Here is a 19,356-nt window from a genome sequence, read left to right on the forward strand (position 1 = left end):
GTTCAGAAAAGGTGATGGTGGAGGGGGAGGATTCGTATGGGTTCGAATAGTGAAGCAGCCACTGAAATCGAGCCATCTGGATCCTCCCCTCCCCACCACCACCAGCTTTTCTGAACTGTGTATATTGGAGTTGTCCTGACAACATACTGTACCCACACCTGTCAGCCAATAGTTTCCACTGCCTCTGTCCTATCATCTTCTCCCCATTCATATCTTCTACCCTCTTTGTTTGCCATTCTCTGCCAATGCACGTGCCCATCTTTCCCTGCTCCTCTCCTTTTTCGCTCCTCTCCTTTTTCGCTCCTCTTTTTCCCACCTCCCTGCCCCATGACCTCCTGGCACTGTGCCTATTGGCATTCTAGTTCCTACACACTCCACTAGACAGTATTCTCCCCCCTCTCCCCCGCCTCGTACCTATGCACTATTAACCCTTCCCCGACCCCTCCAGATTGCTGCCTCCATCCCATGCGAGTATTGCATTCCTTCCCAAGTTTCCAAAGTTGGTGGTCATGTGTACGTGAGGTGTGCTTGCTTTTGTGTGTGATTGGTGATGCATTTCTATTTTGGTGATGAAGGCTGTGGGTGCAAGATCTTGTGTGTGCTTGCTTTTGTGTATGAGCAGTGATGCGTTTCTATTTTGCTGATAAAGGCTGTGGCTGAAAGCTTTGTGTAAGTGTCTTTTAATTATGCCTGTCTGCAACTTCTTTAGGGTAAGTAGCAATCTTTCTTCCCCTACGTTGCTGTAAGTGTTCCTTCTCGTATTTTATCAAAGGAAGGAGTTGACCAAAGCACAACAGAATGTGTCCTGAGGAAATAATAAACTGTAAAAAATTACCAACATCCTAGAACAGAACAATTAGAAAGATTAGGGCCCATCCTCATGTAATATTGTAACAGCAACAGAGAAGGCTGGAAGATACAAGGCAGGAGAGGGACAGTACAGGGCACTTGCCACCTGTGCGATTGAAAGGTGCTGTTCTGGGGGGGGTTGTGCCACAATAATAAAAATCTTGGAATGATGAGCTGCATGGTCCTCTCTCTGTCATTGTTAATATTGTTCCTATACTTTCCATTGTTGTAAGGGCATTACATCTTCAGCTTTCAGTCTTATTTTTATGTAGTTACTAAGATATTGATCATTGAATTATGTTTCAAATGTGGAAAGTTTCATCATCTGTTGCTAGAAGGGTCTTTTAATCACAAATAACATGCCTTTTTCCTCTGGCAATACTTTATGTGTAACTTTTGAGAACATTTCTCGTGGAGAAACAGCAGTCTGGCTAAAACTACTTTAAAAATGCAGTTTCTGTCAGAATGTTACCATCTTCAGACCATTTGTACCTTGAGGGTAGACAGTGGCAGTGAACGGAGTAGGTGTTATGACTGCACAAACATCAACAAACACAGCAGTGTAATGCCTGCTCTGTTCACTGCTGCTGCATACCATCATGGTAGAAATGGTCTGAAGAAGTTTGCATTCCGACCAAAACAGGTAACAGTTGTAAATAAATGTGTTATTGTGGTTGAGACTGTTTTCAATCCATTTTTAAAATGAAATGTAATAATACTGCACCAACAGCTGTTGTTTTGATGTTGTTTTATTAGGCAACCAGTTTCAATGTTCCAGTCACATAATCTTCAGACCTGTGAAATTAATAACACCAAGTACCACTCGTGCATGTAGAAGACAAGGCACCAATATTTATATCTGGTTTCGTAGGTATCTGAACTTCAAGTTTCATGTCAAACTGTAGCATCATTTACAACATGGCTGGTGAAAAAGTTCAGTAGACAGCAATCCAATACAGTGATTCCTGGTAAAACAGTATTGTGTTCAGAACACACTTGTGAAATTTTTCTAAGTATAATTGACAATGGGTTTTTGATATGACACATTTTTAGCAGTCTGTTTGGGCTGACAGTTCTCTTTGAGTTGGTAGCTGCTGAGTAAAGTTATTAACTACAGAAACCAATTGTTAACAGCCAGTAAGTATAAATTCTTTTATGAAATGAATTTTCAGGTAATATGTATCATGACTTCAAAAAATTGTTGTTACAAAGATGGATGTCAAATTTTATAGGTGAGCCCACATCCGACAAACACAGTGTTGTTACGAAATCTTGATGTTTTGTCAACTGAAGAAGCAGTTCTTGGTGCCATCAAAGGTCTGTCCTCAACAGCAATTCGGAGTATCCGAATGGGGCGTGATCCATTAACCAACACATCAAGAGGTGTATGCTACATTGAGCTGAACTCTGTCCTTGATTCTGTGCAACTTCATGGTGCTTTACAAGGTCGACTTACGGTATGTACTGTGTAATTAGACATAATTTTCTATCCAAAAAGACGTGTTGGAAAACCCATGAACACTTTTTATTTTAACTGTTTTTTTCATTCTGAGGATCACAGCGTAAATTGTTTGTGTTAATGATGTCTGGCTTTTAGAATACCACCTTTGGGTCAGATTATGTCTTCCATTACGATCATATGTCTATTCATTAAGCATGATCTCATTAAAGGTGACCAGTAACACCAACATTTTATACTGTGATCCTGATGGTGATTAAATACTCTGTTCAAATTATCATTTGCTTTTATTTATGAGAATCTTTTTTTCTAATCTGTATACCATGTCTATTTTTTCCTCCTTGCATCAAGTGTGTAGACAGTATTCTCCCATATTATGCATAAAAAATAAAAATTAAAGTTCATTTTTTAGTTGAACTTTTAAACATTTGTGATACAGTGAAACTGTATGCTAGGGTGGTGTATGATTTGAAAAGAGACAGGTTTCGGTTGACTGAAACAGTGTGTTGCTCTGTCAAGTGTAACCAGATTGAAAAGTTGAAGGAGTATTGTTCATGAAAGGCAGATGTCTTGATTCACATCCCAGCCCACCTCACAATTAAACTTTCAGTATGCTATTTACATCGTCACAAGTACGTGATTTATTCATACAGCATAGCTTATTTACAAATAGTGATTAAGAGGGGGGGGGGGGGGAGGGAGAGAGTTGAAGTCTTTGCAAATTGGGCCACATAATAATGGTACTGTATTGAAAGCAGCCCTTTACTATACAAACCTTGAAACCCAGTTATGTTAATGTACTTCATGGATGTCTTTGCGATTTTACAGTGTTAATAGTCAATTGGGTTTATTTGTGTCCAGTCTGCCTTTAACTAATTCATGTAATTGGTAATTGATAGATTCAAAAGTTGGATTTGTTGCTTCTTAGCGTGATTGTGAATATTTGTTGGTGCTCGAGCTGAAAAAGAAGTAAATTGTTACAATGCAAGATTAGCAATGTTTCCTAAAATTAACTGGCTGGTGGGGGTGGGGATCAGTTTAGGAATTGATCATGTGTAGAATAAGTGGTACATATTATTTTATATGTTACTTAGATAGGCAAAATGTATTAAAAACAAGAGTGTAGAAAGATGCTATTGAGAAAATGATATTTCAGGATTTTAACTGTGAGGCAATACCGTTGCATTATTAGCATTGGCTAATTTATATACTCCTTATTGATCCACTTTTTTATTTGGGTCTTGGCCACATTTATTGACATTTCATGTACTGCTAAAAAGCAGTAGTATGCCAAGAGACATAGTGTGGTTGGTCCAGCCCAATAATGTGCACCTAGGTTGTCATGTCTGATTTCTCGACACTGGTCCTTCAGCGGCACACCTGACCAAGCAGTTCAGCATAAATCATTAACATATGTTCACAACAACCACTCAGTGTACTACATACTGAATCTGATTTCAGTGTTGTAGAACAATGTGCATGTCATCCAAACAACAATATCTGTGACATAAAGAGATTTATAGGTCACCATTTCATTGTGTTAAGCAAATGGATATGTTCACAGCTGACATTAATGGTGTGAGGGCAGTACTATGTCATAAACTGAAGAGTGATCTGCTCCCATGTTTTTGAGATCCATGTACATTGTGCTATAAATTTTATTATAAGTTGTAAGGAGTAGTAGAAACTGTTCGTGGTAACACACACTTGTGTCCAGTCAGTTTGTTATTATTGTGACACATTTTATTTGGAAATTGTCAGAAAGTTAGAATTACTGTGTATTCTTTTCAGGGATGTGCTAATATTTATCCACTCTCCTTTAACGTCTAAACATACCACACTGTTCAGCGACAGAATATATCTGACCTTCAATAGATTAGACTGAGAATTGTACTGGTTCCGTAATGGTTATCAAACAAAGGAGCCATGTTGTGAAATTCTCCCCATTGTTATCTCCAAGCAGCAGTTGTCTCATAGGAAGGGATCTACTGGTTGTTACTGGCATATTCGTAAATTTATCAATCTGTGTGTGTTAAAATTCTTTGTTAGCATGTATTTGTGAGGTTGTTTTAAGCTGTTTGTATGGTGAATACCAGAAGTATTTTACAGCTTAAGTTAAAATATCTTCAACATAAAATGTCTGCTTGTGTCTGTGTATGTGCGGATGGATATGCGTGTGTGTGTGCGAGTGTATACCTGTCCTTTTTTCCCCCTAAGGTAAGTCTTACCGCTCCCGGGATTGGAATGACTCCTTACCCTTTCCCTTAAAACCCATATCCGTTCGTCTTTCCCTCTCCTTCCCTCTTTCCTGATGAAGCAACCGTTTGTTGCGAAAGCTTGAATTTTGTGTGTATGTTTGTGTTTGTTTGTGTGTCTATCGACCTGCCAGCACTTTTGTTTGGTAAGTCTCATCTTTGTTTTTAGATATACTTCAACATAAATAGATATACTTTGGATACACTATTGAAAAGTAATGATCATAAAGTGAATGGCAGCAGATAAAAATTAAGTCATACAAAGCAGAATGCTGCTGCTTAATGTTCAGTGAACAAATGAGAGGTATAGAAAAATGAATTTGTGCTTTCTACCTCTTGTTGAATGCTGTACCTTTTCCCCCTCCTTACTATACTGTTACATTATGTATTTTATTGTCGCTTATGTTGTGGGTTTCTACATGGTTTTTCTTTCTCTTTCAGCATCTTTTAATATTCTAATAGTATGCCATTGATATGCATGTAATTGATTCTCTTATTGTCCTTATGATTCTCTTATTGTCCTTAGGCATGTCATAAGTGAAAATATTTGCTGTTAAATGAGATAACTTTAACTAGGAAGGGTAGGTGGATAGCAATACTTAGTGCTGTGTGGCTTGTGCATTTCTGCTATGTCCTTGCCCAACACTCTGAACACTGAGGGGAATGGGCAGAGTGCTGAGGAGGAAAAGCAAGATTGTAGCTGGACACCACTAGAGAAGTCATTTGCCTTATCAGAATGTCAGCTAAACTGTCCAGCTTTATCATGTGCTCATCAGTATGGTCACGGTATTAATTGTCTTGCATAAGATTTATGTTCTGAATTAGCGGTGTATTGTGGTCTTTGGTCAAACAGGGGTTTGATGCAGCTATCCACAATAGTCTATCCTGAGCAAGACTCTTCATCTCAGTATAACTGCTGCAACCTACTTCCATTTGAGTCTGATCGCCAAGTTAGCCTTGGTCTCCCTTAACAACTCTCCCCCCCTCCCTGCCCTCTCCATACTTCCTTCGGTTACCATATTGTCCATTCCTTAATGCCTCAAGGTGTGTCCCATTACACGATCCTGTATTTCAGTTAAACTGTTCCATAAATTTCTTTTCTTCCCACTTTGATTCGGTGCTACCTCATTAGTTATTTGCTCTACCCATCTAATCTTGAGCATTCTTCAGTAGCGCCATATTTCAGAAGCTTCTTTCGTGTTCTTGTCTGAACTGTTTATCATCCAAATTTCACATCACATTCATAAAACACCTAAGTTTATATTCAGTGTTAACAAATTGATTGTTTTCAGAAATTCCTTCCTTCCTTTAGCCAGTCTGCATATTATATCCTCTATATTTTGGCTATCGTCAATTATTTTGTTACCTAAAAAGGGAAACTCGTATAGTTTTAATGCCCCATTTCACAGTAGTAATTCCTTAAACATCAGCTGATGTAATTTCAATGCATTACATTAACCTTGTTTTATTTCTGCTGATATTCATCTTACAACCTCTACTCAAAATACTACCCATTCCAATCAACTGCTCTTGCAAATCCTTTGTTGTCTCTGGCGGAATTACAATGTCATCAAGAAACCTTAAAGATTTTATATCTTCTACCTGGACTGTGATTCCCTTTCCAAATTTGTCATAGGCTTCCTTTTCTGATTTTTCAGTGTATTGATTGAATAACGTCATGAAGAAGCTACAGCCATGTCTCACTCCCTTCTCAACCACCGCCTACTTTTTTTGCCCCTTTACTTTTATAACTGTAGTCTGATTCCTATGGTTGTAGACAACGTTTTGCTCATTTCATCCCTTACTATCTTCAGAATGTCATAGTATGTATTTGTAACATTGTCAAAAGCTTTCTCTAACTCTACAAATGCTACAGACATAGATTTGCCTTCCTTTAACATATCTTCTAAGATAAATCTTAGGGTCATTATTGCCTCCCGTGTTCTTATATCTCTCTGGAATCCAAACTGATCTTCCTCAAGGTCAGCTTCTACCAGCTTATCCATTGTATTGTAAATAATTCATTTAAGTGTTTTGCAACCATGACTTTTTAAACTGATGGTTAATAATATCACTAGTTAAGAAATTTAAACTTTTTTCTGCATCTGGTTTGTAAATGGGTGGATTTACTTCCTGAAATCAGTTTTTCTCTGTGACGTCACATTTCCTAGATACACAGCAGAATAAAAAATGGTAATAGCGAAAATTGACACTATTAATTCAAACAAAAATACACGTTCAGAACGTTTGAAATCAATACTATTTTGTATGTGTATATGGGCATGATGCCAATAAAAGGTCCAGAATATATTTTCACCTTTAATCATCTTTGGTTTTTGAAAAATGTGACGATCGAGCTCTTCTTTTGTGCCATTTCATCACTCTCCCTTACAAAACCCCAGCAGTAGTCACCTGTCATTGAAGGGTTCCAATGGCCTTGGTAATGGTGTTCCATGGTAAAGATGTCTTGGTGAAAGCATTCACCATGCTCCTCACTTACGGCTCCCAAATTTTCCAGGAAGAAATCAAGGTGAGAATGTAAAAAGTGAATTTTAAGCGACGCTCTGCACCCCATGTTCTTATAGTTGTCCAGCAGATCATTCACACATTTTTGTCTTTTCTGTTACCCAAAAAGCCTTTCAAAATTTCTTCAAAAGAAGACCAAGCAGCTAACTGGATATCTGTGAGTTTTGTATCAAAGGTTGGATCTTTCAGAAATTTTCTTATTTGTGGTCCAACAAATATACCCTCTTTCAGCTTTGCCTCACTTAATTTGGGAAACTTTTCTTTTAAGTGATTGAAAGCCTCACCTTGTTAATCCAGAGCTTTTACAAAGTTCTTGATAAGGCCCAACTTGATATGAAGGGGATGCAAAATGATTTTATCAGGCTCAACCAATGGGGTAATGTTCACATTTACATTTCCAGGAAAATATGACTTCCTTATAGGTCATTCCTTGACTGTACAGTGGTTCTTGGTGTCACAGCTGTCCCAAAGGCACAAAAAGCAGCAGTACTTCATGAATCCAGCTTGTAAACCTGTAAGGAGTGCAACAACTTTCAAATGACAGCAAAGCTGCCATGCACGATCCTTATATTTGATCGCCTCTAGCAGCAAAGCCACGGTTTCATAAGTTTTGTTTCATGTCTACTGCATAAGCCAAAGGTTCCGATGGAAATGCATTGCCATTATGCAGTAGTACTGGTTTTACTGGAGTCATAAATTAGTCACCTCTCTTGTGTATTACATTGTACACCAAGCTGCTTCAGGAGACCATTGACATCTCTACATACACACATTAAATTCTGCAAATCGAAATATTGAATGAAAGAAGCACCTCTTGAAGTGAAACGGGAAATTTTTGTCCCTGGAGCTAGAAGGTTCCATTGTTGCAGTCTCGACCACAAGAGTTCACCTTGCTGTTTCGAAAGTTTTAGATCGTGAACCAAATAGTTGATTAAAGAGCTGAGGCGAAGTGTCATGACATTGAGGGCAGTACTCTTCTGTGTGTTCAATACTTTCTGATTCACTTGACATGGTGTCTGGTTCTGTGGCTTTCAAGTTACAGACAGGAACAGGCAACCCCTCATCATGGGGCACAGGCAAATGCATTGAAGATACATTTGGATGCTTTATTTTATGTCTAGTTTTGCTAGAATGTCCCAAAATATTTGTAAGACAGAAGTAACAGTCTGAATAATGGTCGTTAGGCTCACACCACACCATCGGAACAGTGAATGGCATGGCTCGGCATTTTCCTTTCAACCAGTTATATGAAGTGCAAAAATTTTATCTGGATCACCAACAGGACAATGAAAACACAATTTATATGCCTTCTTAACCAAATCAGTGTTTGGTTTTCTTTGGGCTTTTGAAGTGAAGCTCCCACACATATAACAAAAGTTGTCGGGGTGGTTTGGACAGCAACGAGATTTACTAGTTACCAGTTTCCTTATTGTAAGTTTTAAACACAGGAAACGCTCACTAAAGATCTCTTTCACACCACTGGATTACCACACCATCCATTATTGACGATTTGTAAATCTCCCAGCTCTCCTCTGCAAATCAAACACAAACAATCAAATATCAAAACAGAAGAACAGCAAAAAGCGAAATATTGAATACGAAAAATAAGAAACCTTTAAAAACTCAAAAATGGTACATGCTAGATCATTTTGAAAGGTCTTTCGGATTCTACACAACAAAATACATACTAGTTGATGTATCACATCCCAGATGCAAAATGGCTGTTCACTAGTGTATTCACATCTTTCAGCACTCAGAAAGGAAATATGTTGCATACCAGGCAAGCAGTTTTGTGATGGCTGGTTCTCCAGACAGTAATTCTGAGGGAATGTGATCTACTCCTGAGGCCTTGTTTTGATTTACAAATTCCAGTCATCAAATTCTTCTCACAGCATTGTATCTCCCATGTTATCTTCATTTACTCCCTCTTCTCCGTTTACCCTATGCAGGTCTTCTGCTTTTCAGCCTTGCCTTCTTTGCAGCCTTGCCTTCTTTGCTTAGTGTGGGCTTACTACCATCTGAGCTCTTAATATTCATGCAAGTGTGTGTACAAGGTGTCTCTCTTAAGAGTCACCAGGCACATCTTCTGTGATGTTCCATTAGATATTTGCAGTTTTGTTTTTGCAACGTGTAGCTGGAGTCAACCCAAACAAAAATGGTTAATCAGGTCTTTCATGTGACACCCAATGTTGACAAAATGTTGGTTTGTTTCCTGACACAAGCAGAGAGATTGTATGTGAGCATTTGATAGAGTGGTCCAAAATTAGTCTATTGTGATATTTTTTTATTGATATATATATTTGCAGGAACAATAAAACACAGACAATAACCCGTTCTTAGCAGTGGCAGTACCACCATGGCCTGTTGCTGACTGCTACCTATGCAGCAGTGCTGCTCGGTTGCTGCTGGATTGTTGGTTATTCTACTTGTTTTACTGTCCCTATTAATACTGTCATGATAAAACAGATATCGTGTAAGACTAATTTGGGTCCACTCTATCAATTGGGCATGTAAAATTCCACTTTAAAAATTGTCTAGCTTGCAGTGGGAAAGAAACTGACACTTTCTGTCAACACTGAGCATTGCAAGAAAGACATGATGAGCTATAATTATTTGGCCCGACTCCATTTACACATTGCAGAGTAAATACCTGTGGTAACTCTTAGGAGGAACATTCTGTATGCTGATGTATATGCAGTTGTCCAAAAAGCTGACAATTTGAGAAGCCACATAATTCAGTCAGAAGTGGGAGCTAGTTTACCTTTTCGTATCATTTGGTAATTACACAAAGGGCTTAAATTTTGACCACAGTCTTTTGGGTTGGGTTGGGAGGGAAGGAAATTACTTTTTGGAATGTCATTAGGGCAGCAGCTGCATAGATGACCAGAAGCACTTGTCTGCTGGTGAGATTGCAACATACCAAGAGATGAGGGAAAAAAGAAAACAAGTACCCCCAGTGAACTCTCAGTGGATTGTTTCACCTCACTTTAGATAACATTTATTGTTAGAATTCTTTAAACCTCTCAGTGCAGCAAGAAATATATTTGATCACTGGTATAGTGGAAGAGATTTGTGATTTCAAACAAAAATTGAACCTCTGCTAAAATTCGCTTCATGATCATGACACGAAGTAATTCCTGCTGGAACATACAAGGCTGTTTACATTTCACTAATTGAAATACTGCACAAGGAGATTTAAAAGATGTTCCAAGACTTCACATCAAGACATTTTAATTATCTTTTAGAATATTGGGGTACCCGCCAGGTCACATCATAAGTTCTCCACACTATTTCAGTGAACACATTTGTTTCCATCTTCAAGTTGTTCCTGATGACTGCTGCTCTTCTTAGTTGAACAGAGCAGCACTCACCAGGTACCCCCTGAATACGGCAACTAGTATGTTTACTTCAATATTATTGAGAACTGACAGTTTTACAAAAGTGGTCACCTTAAAAGTTCTACAAGTTAGAAATATGCTGGGAAAACATCAGATCATATTTTGTCTAAGTTTTTCAGGCATATCTCAGTTCAACTGCTGATGTGTATCCCAACTTGAGCTAGTAGACCTGTCACATAACAATAGAACCAACAGTCAGTTCTCTCTGTTTTAGAATTTATAAGACTTTTACAAAGTATTACCTCAAAAGCAATATCTCATGAGTCCACAGATAATGTCCTTCGGTTAATTCAGAGGTTGGATCCATGCATGTATATCCCAATCTTCTCCATACGCGATTGGCTTTAATTGTGCCTAACCAAGGAATCTGAATGAAAATATGGCAAAACTGCTGGAGATTTTTTTTCCTTTTATTGATATGTCAAGATTTTGTTAGATTTAATGTTCAATTTTTCCAAAAACCAATGATCGCCAATTAAAATCTTGCATTGAGAATATATGACCTTCATTTCTGTTATAATATTTTATAGAACCTGTCATTTTGTATTTGCATAACATGTAGTAAGTTATAACAAACAGTCTGAGAGAGATTATTTTTTGTAAGGTAGGTGGATGGTCGAAAAGCTCTTGTTTCGTACTGCAAACTGCCATCACAACAACATGAAGACAGGCGGCAGGCACAGGCTGCAGGTCTTGCGGCGTATGGACCTGAGGATATCCCCAGATTAGCTGAATACAGTGCCTCTATGTACGCTACTTCACCACAAGAGCACGCAGCTTACGTTGCATATTACACTCAGTATTATGAAGCGCAGGTAAGTAATGAATTAAAATTTTAATGTATTCAGTATAATAATTGCTTTGTTTAAAGGGAATAAGAGTCTGGCTTTATTTAAAATGTTACAAAGAATTGAGGTTATACAGCCTGTCCTACCTAATTAAATATTACATACTATCTCCTCTTTTTTTTTTTCCAAAGAAAATTTTATTCAACTGCAGTGTGTAGTGTGCACTCTGTGGTGGTGGGGAGGGGGGGATAATTATGCAGAATTGCGCATCCAGTACAGTGTAAGATTTCCTCTGATATGGTGATACAGGTAGGCAAACTTTCGTCAATGTTTCTGTTATATGACTTTCCTCCAAATTAACTTTGTAAGCCAAACTATTTGTCTAAACAGGTAGCACATCTTTAGGGGACACTTTACTTGGTGCTAAGAGAAATAAATTTGTGATGAATGAAAGTACATATGTATCATGAGAGCTAAAGAAAGTTAAGAGAGAAGAATTCATTCAATTTAAAAGCAAAATTTTCTTTTCTGAATTGTTAAAAATTTCCCAGAACAGTACGATCATATATCGATTAAGTACAGAGTATGTGAAGGAACTTGCCCCCCTTCTTGCAGTGGTGTACCGTAGGTCTCTAGAAGAGCGTAGCATTTCAAAGGATTGGAAAAGGGCACAGGTCATCCCTGTTTTCAAGAAGGGATGTCGAACCGATGTACAGAACTATAGACTTATATCTCTAACGTGGATCAGTTGTAGAATTTTGGAACATGTATTATGTTAGAGTATGACGACTTTTCAGGTGACTAGAAATCTACTCTGTAGGAATCAGCATGGGTTTCGAAAAAGACGATCTTGTGAAACCCAGCTCGCGCTATTCATCCACGAGACTCAGAGGGCCTTACACACGGGTTCCCAGGTAGATGCCGTGTTTCTTTACTTCCTCAAGGCGTTCGATACAGTTCCCCACAGTCGTTTAATGAACAAAGTAAGAGCATATGGACTATCAGACCAACTGTATGATTGGATTGAAAAGTTCTAGATAACAGAACGCAGCATGTCATTCTCAATGGAGAGTAGTCTTCCGAAGTAAGCGTGATTTCAGGGGCGCCACAGGGGAGTGTCATAGGACCGTTGCTATTCACAATATACATAAATGACCTTGTGGATAACATCGGAAGTTCACTGAGGCTTTTTGCAGATGGTGCTGTAGTATATTGAGAGGTTATAACAATGGAAAATTGCACTGAAATATAGGAGGATCTGCAACGAATTGACGCATGGTGCAGGGAATGACAATTGAATCTCAATGTAGACAAGTGTAATGTACTGTGAACACATAGAAATAAAGATCCTTTACCATTTAGCTACAATATAGCAGGGCAGCAACTGGAAGCAGTTAATTCCATAAATTATCTGAGAGTAGACATTAGGAGTGATTTAAAATGGGATGATCATATAGAGTTGATCGTCGGTAAAGCAGATGCCAGACTGAGTTTCGTTGGAAGAATCCTAAGGAAATGCAATCTGAAAACAAAGGAAGTAGGTTACAGTACACTTGTTCGCACACTGCTTGAATATTGCTGACCAGTGTGGGATCCGTACCAGATAGGGTTGATAGAAGATATAGAATAGATCCAACGGAGAGCAGCATGCTTCGTCACAGGATCATTTAACAATTGTGAAAGCCTTACAGAGGCGATAGATAAACTCCAGTGGAAGACTCTGCAGGAGAGACACTCAGTAGCTCGGTACGGGCTTTTGTTGAAGTTTCGAGAACATACCTTCACCAACGAGTCAAGCTGTATATTGCTCCCTCCTACGTATATCTCGTGAAGAGACCATGAGGATAAAATCAGAGAGATTAGAGCCCACACAGAGGCATGCCGACAATCTTGCTTTCCACGAACTATACGAGACTGGAATATAAGGGAGAACCGATAGAGGTACTCAAAGTACCCTCTGCCACACACCGTCAGGTGGCTTGTGGAGTATGGATGTAGAAGTAGATGTAGATACATGCGGCAAAATTACTCGTCTAGTCACTCACAAATCATACAAAGGTTGAGATAAAAACAAATAAAATCCACTGATGAAGCATGCTGAACTTCTAGTTCACAGGTCCAGTCGTGAAATGTAAGTAAATGCGTTTGAGACACTTGAAAACATACATTTTATGGTGCTCACAGTTCACAAACAGGAATTTTTGTAACAAATGGATAAATATATTGATTTACAGAACTTAGCTTAGCAGGCATTCAGCTGTTAGCTCATTTATAAAGTTTCCAGATAGGCTCTTGAATTTTTGAGGACTTTTGCAAAAACCACACATTTTAGATAAAGGACAATTGGTTGAGGAATGTTGTCTAAACATTATCTTCTTCAGAATTTCATCAACGGTGTGATCCAAATTATTTGTACATTAATAAAATAAGTTATTTCTTACTCCAAAATAATCATGACACTTTTTGTATGGTTTCTACACTTGGAAGTGCTTGGTATACAACCTTACATTCATGCACCGTGTGATAAGCCCTTCTTGGTTTTGGTTTGAGAAACGAATGCTGAACAACTGTTTGAAAGCAGTCAAAACATAATTTAATATTCCCAGAGAAATACAACTTCTTCTTTTATCCATAATGTTCTCTTCAAATTGGTAAGGGAATACACACAAATAAATAAGGCTTTCCAACATTCAAGAATTTTATTTCTTATAAGTATTGCAAAAATACTAAATATTGATAAAAAGCTCTCAGCATACGAGGTGTGTTCAAAAAGTAAGATGACTTAATATTTTTATTAAAAAATATTTATTTGTTCATCAATATTCATGTTGTCCCCTTCAAAGTAACCGCCCTCATATACAATACACATGTGCCAATGCTTCTTTCAATCCTTGAAGCACTTTTTGGTACAGTCTTTAGTACTTTCAGTGATGCAGTTTTTATTTCCTTCATCCTTTCATAGGTCTCTTCAGTTTTGGGAGCAGGAAAAAGTCGCAGGGGGCTAAATCCAGCGAATATGGTGGCTGAGGAATGATTGTCGTGTTGTTTTTTGCCAAAAGATTTCTCACAAGCAACGAAAAATGAGCAGGTGCATTGTCGTGATGCTAAAGACACGAATTGTTTTCCACAATTCCAGATGTTTTTTTGCATATTGCTTTTTGCAAACAGCGCATAATGTCAAGGTAATATTCCTTATTAACTGTGGGACCTTGAGGCAAAAATTTATGATGCACCATGCCACGGTGATTGGAAAAAACAGTGAGCAAAACTTTGGCATTTGATTGAACTTGGTGTGCCTTTTTCGTCTTGGCTCCATGGGATGCACGATTGGGCTTTTGTTTCAATGTCGTAACTGTAAACCCTTGTTTCGTAACCAGTTATGATCCATTTGAGCAAATCAGGATCATAATTGACGTCGTTCAAGGGCTCCTGAACGATGGCCATACGACGGTTCTTCTGTTCAAAATTGAAACGTTTTGGAACAAACTTCGCTAACACACGTCTCGTGCCCAAAACATCCGAAAAAATATGCCAACATCCTCAGCAACTTCTCTTATCATAATGTGGCGATTTTCCAAAACAATTTTCTTCACCGCTTCGACATTATCATCTGTTTTTGACGTGCAGGGGCATCCAGAGTGAGGTTCATCATTGGCATCTTCTTGGCCATCTTGGAAGGGGTTGTACCACTTTTAAACATTTTTAGAGCAGACTCACCGCATGCCACTGTCAACATTTCAAGCATTTTAGAGCACTTGCAAATTCTTTACTCCATTTTTATAATAATTGAAAATCACCGAGCACACTGAAACATATCTAACCCTCTTATCTGTCACAAACAAACAAAGTATGCTGTACATTTGAAACTGTAAACATCTGTTTGGGGCATGTGTACCAACATGACAAGAAAAAAGATCGATAATTGAATGTACATTGGCTGCACAATTTGAAAAGTCATCTTACTTTTCAAACAGCTCTCTTATATTTGTTTGTCCGTAATTGACATAAATTACGGGCTGCATTTGATAGTCATACAAGTCACAGACTGACTTCAACACATCATACAAAACTGGACGAGAGTTAGGAAAGAGACCACCATATTGTCCTTGTATTTTGAGGAGTGCCATGCATATTTAATCGAATTTTGAAACTTAAGGAGAGGAAGACTGATATTTGTGATTGCAGCTTAAGGATGTTGTCATGGTGATGGAATGAAAACTGCCATGATCTATCCAAAATAAATTTCTCAGTTAATGATCTGTAAAATATTTTTCAATGACAGAGAAATTCTCTGTCTTAACAGTGGACGTGAATCATTACAGATAGAATTTGACATATCTGTATTTCTTAGCATGATTTCAGAAAGCCGCTGATTATGTATGACCGGAGCATGACTCTTGAGGAAGAAAGGATTTGTGTCCACAAAACAGAAGAAAAGTATGACACATGGAAAACATATTACTATCCAGTTTTTGAAAAATGTACTAATTATTGTTCTGTGCTCAACATTGATCTTTTAACATACAATTCAGTTTCTGTTTGATTCACGCAGGTAATGATGAACCATCCACAATGACGACGGTCATTATTGTACAAATGTGTGAGGGCAGACAGACAGTGTCTTAGTATCCCTGTCCCTCCTCTGTGAGTGAAAACATCCTTTTAGTGCGCATTTGTCTATAAAAATTAGATTGATATGCACTGTACGTGTAACAAAAGCTTCAAGCACTTGACAATTTGTGCTGCTGTTGGACATTGGCCTTTCCCAGCAGCAATTCCCAAATCAGCAGTTAATTCAAGCTTCTGAATCTTGTTCTTCAACCCCAGTGCAGGAAGAAGATCTCTCTATATTCCTGTAAAGCGTTGATACTTGCGAAGAGCAGCAACACTATTGCTGTTGTTTTGATAAAACAGCTTTACAAGTAAAGTCCTGCTCACGTTGACGATTCCGGGCCTATGTCGCTGTGCCAGTACTGGTATCCAACTACGTGTCATGATACTAACAACGCATGGCCTTAACATTATTCCTGTAAAGTTTGGTACCCATATGGTAAAGAGTTTTCCTCTACACTGGCTTAGGCAGTGAAAGTTTAATTACAACCGCCCTGTAAAGCAAAATCTCTTTTCAACAGTAGGCCTGCGGATACGTACATTTCTTCTCCCTTTTGTCATCCAATACACCACCTTATTTTTGTCGTCTGAGAAGTAAATTTTAGCTTGCAACATTTCTTTCAGAGGCTCTTGTCAGGCAAATGTCACTATTACTGCCAGATTCTTCATGGGAACAACTATCTTCAGTTTCCGTTCACTGTTTTGTGCATCACTTAATCTTCACATGTGTTCCTGTTTGTGGGTTCAGTTGGTGTGCATTGTCTATCTCAGTAGCAAATAGTAAGACTTCCAAGTTTCCACATGACCTGCGCTGTGAGATTAAATGTACAGAACAAATTTTGGAGTGTGATTTATGGTCAGAATGGCATGTTTCTACATGTTTGCCATAAATTAAACGTTTTTCATTTTTTATTCAAAAAATGAATGTTAGCTCACATTTTAACAAAAGAATGAAGCAAGATTTTTCTTGTATGAGCAATGCCATGATAAGACAGCCACATTCCCCAATCATTTGCTGTACACTTGCTGTAACAGTTGATAGCAAATCCAGGAGTATCCGTTTCTTATGTAATTTTATTGGATAACTCCCATTGTGAATCTGTAGCTGATATTAGGTCCATTGAAAAAATCGCTACAGGTTTTGACAAATGTGACCATTCCCTTGTTAATTATATTTTTCTGCTCCAAATGTTGTTTTTATTTTTTAATTCTCAATATCTAGCTGATGTCAATAAATACTCACATTTATACACATTGGTGCTCTATACATTAATATTCACATGTCAGTATAGGAAAAAAAGTGAGCGTGTATGAACTGTTAGGCCATATTAAACAATGGAATTAAGAAAAATTTAGGTCACAAAATGCAGGACATTTTCCTGTATAGCAATAAACTAGCAGAAGCGAAATTCCAATGGATATCAATAAGGAAGTATGATACATTAAAGATAGTGACCTAGATGGTGTGTAATTATTTAATCAAACCATGTGTGTTTGGTTATTAGGCAAAACTGTCAAATTCTCACATTTTACTGCCCAAAAAACTAGAGCGTCTTTCTTCATTAGTTTCTCCCTTGTGAAAATTGTTTTTTGTGCAGCTGCATCTTATACATGGGAAAATGGATGAAAATATTTTATTGTTTTCTTTGTGCTAGTTTTAAGAGTTCAGGGTAGATGAGAATGAATTAGGTTTTTAAAAAGCTTAATGATGGGAAGTTAAATGTTACGTGTCACAACTGACCATTTTGAAAAAAAAGTTTACCACGATTTAAAGGCTTGGGGAAAATGTGATACTAAAGGGATGAAGACAGTGAAAGAGATGTGATATAGTGGAATCTCACTAGAATGTTTTTGAAGGGAGTGCAGATTTTGAACATCATAAGTGGAAAAATGTACTACCGAAAAATACCTAATCGGTACACATGTGTTAGTATGTGCTACCTAATATCAGTGCATAAAAACGGGATTGTTCCAGGGCTCCTACTTCGGTACTGTTGGTGATAGAAAAGTAAGCTCAAGTGTTGGAGTCAAGTATTTGGGATAGCTCTTGGGCTAGGGACCATTTGTATAACCAACAGAAGGATTGTCTTAGTGCTACTATCCTACACTACAGGGTCAAAATACGAATATTACATATCTCTCGCTTAGGCAAATGGAGCAAATCAGATGGTTCTTTTTGTGTTCGATGTGGTCTACGGTTCGAATTGGGGGGCGCGGGATGTTCATGGAGCCATCATTAGTTCATGGACGGTTCCTTAGAAAACCCCCCCAAAAAAAAAAAACGTTTTCTTACCTTTTCTTTTCTGCCAAAACCAAGCTGTGGAGTTCAATACAGCTATACACAGCACGTGGCTGAAAGTTTTAAGATGTGTTTCTAAGAGCTTGATCTTGAACAAGCTAGGAAATTTTCTTGTATATTTATTTGTTTCCAAGATATAGCAGTTCAAAATTACCCTACTTGTGCATGTAAAATCTGACATGAGGTGAAACTGTAATTTGTAAAGTGATGTAGCATGGAGAAATAGGATGTAAATTGTGTCCGTTATCATCAGAATGGTTCTGGTAACCCCATGTTGTAGTACTGAAGCATTTACAGAATTTTTATGCACGCAAATTTGGTCTGAGGGTAAAATGAGTTTTGTGTTATTTCAATTTCATGTAAATAAACTATCAGAATTTTACAGACCCATGTAGTTCTTTCCATATGAATGACATCCCTGGTATGGCAGGAAAAAGAAGGGAACCAGTGGAAAAATGCCCCTATCAAAGAAAAAAAAATAGATAATATGCTCCTGTTTTAAGACTCTTGACAGAAAAGTGGGGTACCAGCTGTTGCATTCTACCTTCTTCAACACCTTCAAAAATTTGGGCATGAGAACATATTCACTCTCTTTTGTGATGAAGAGATGGAAAAGTAATAAATACTGAATGATAGTAGACAGCGGTTGTGGTATTAAAAGCACACAGGACACAATGGCATTGTGAGGAATAGGGACACAGTGGCAGAGGAATATTGTCGATAGTGACGTAACAGTGCTAGAAAAAAAGTGAAGAAGACAGTGCCAGTGGAGGAGGAATGAAGAGAAAGTGGAAGTGAGTTAGAGTGAGTGATAATGAGAGACAGAGTCTATGTCAATGACAGCGAGAGAGAGACAGTGAGAAGAGAGAGCGCAGCAGTGGGAAGAAATGAGTGAGATAGTAGCAGTAAGAGGGAGCGGACCATGACAAATGAGGGGGGACAATGGTGGTAGGATAGAGTGGAGGAGACTGTGGCTGTGAGATAGGAGACTGTGACAGTTAGAGAGACACTAAGAGGTAATGACAATGAAAGACTTACAGTGCTGGACTAGTCCGTGTGAGCAAGTTATAGTCAGGGTAGCTTGTGAGAGTGAGAAGTGAGTTAGTTGCTTGTTAACAAGAATGTGAATTTATATGCATGCCGAAATCTTCAAAGGTGCTGAGGAAGGAAT

The 19,356-nt window shown here is 38.1% G+C and overlaps 1 protein-coding gene across 6 annotated transcripts in view; it reads left to right on the forward strand.

Annotated features, from left to right (window-relative positions):
• LOC126418493 (RNA-binding protein 5-like) overlaps positions 1-19,356 on the forward strand; it is a 122,102-nt gene that overhangs the window by 74,992 nt on the left and 27,754 nt on the right. For all 6 annotated transcript variants that reach the window (XM_050085271.1, XM_050085274.1, XM_050085273.1 and 3 more), the window contains 2 exons: positions 2,082-2,306; positions 11,096-11,302. In XM_050085271.1, coding sequence (XP_049941228.1) covers positions 2,082-2,306; positions 11,096-11,302 — 432 coding nt within the window. The remainder of the gene's footprint in view (positions 1-2,081; positions 2,307-11,095; positions 11,303-19,356) is intronic.

This window comes from Schistocerca serialis, chromosome 9 (assembly GCF_023864345.2).
Source record: "Schistocerca serialis cubense isolate TAMUIC-IGC-003099 chromosome 9, iqSchSeri2.2, whole genome shotgun sequence".
Lineage (NCBI taxonomy): Eukaryota > Metazoa > Arthropoda > Insecta > Orthoptera > Acrididae > Schistocerca > Schistocerca serialis.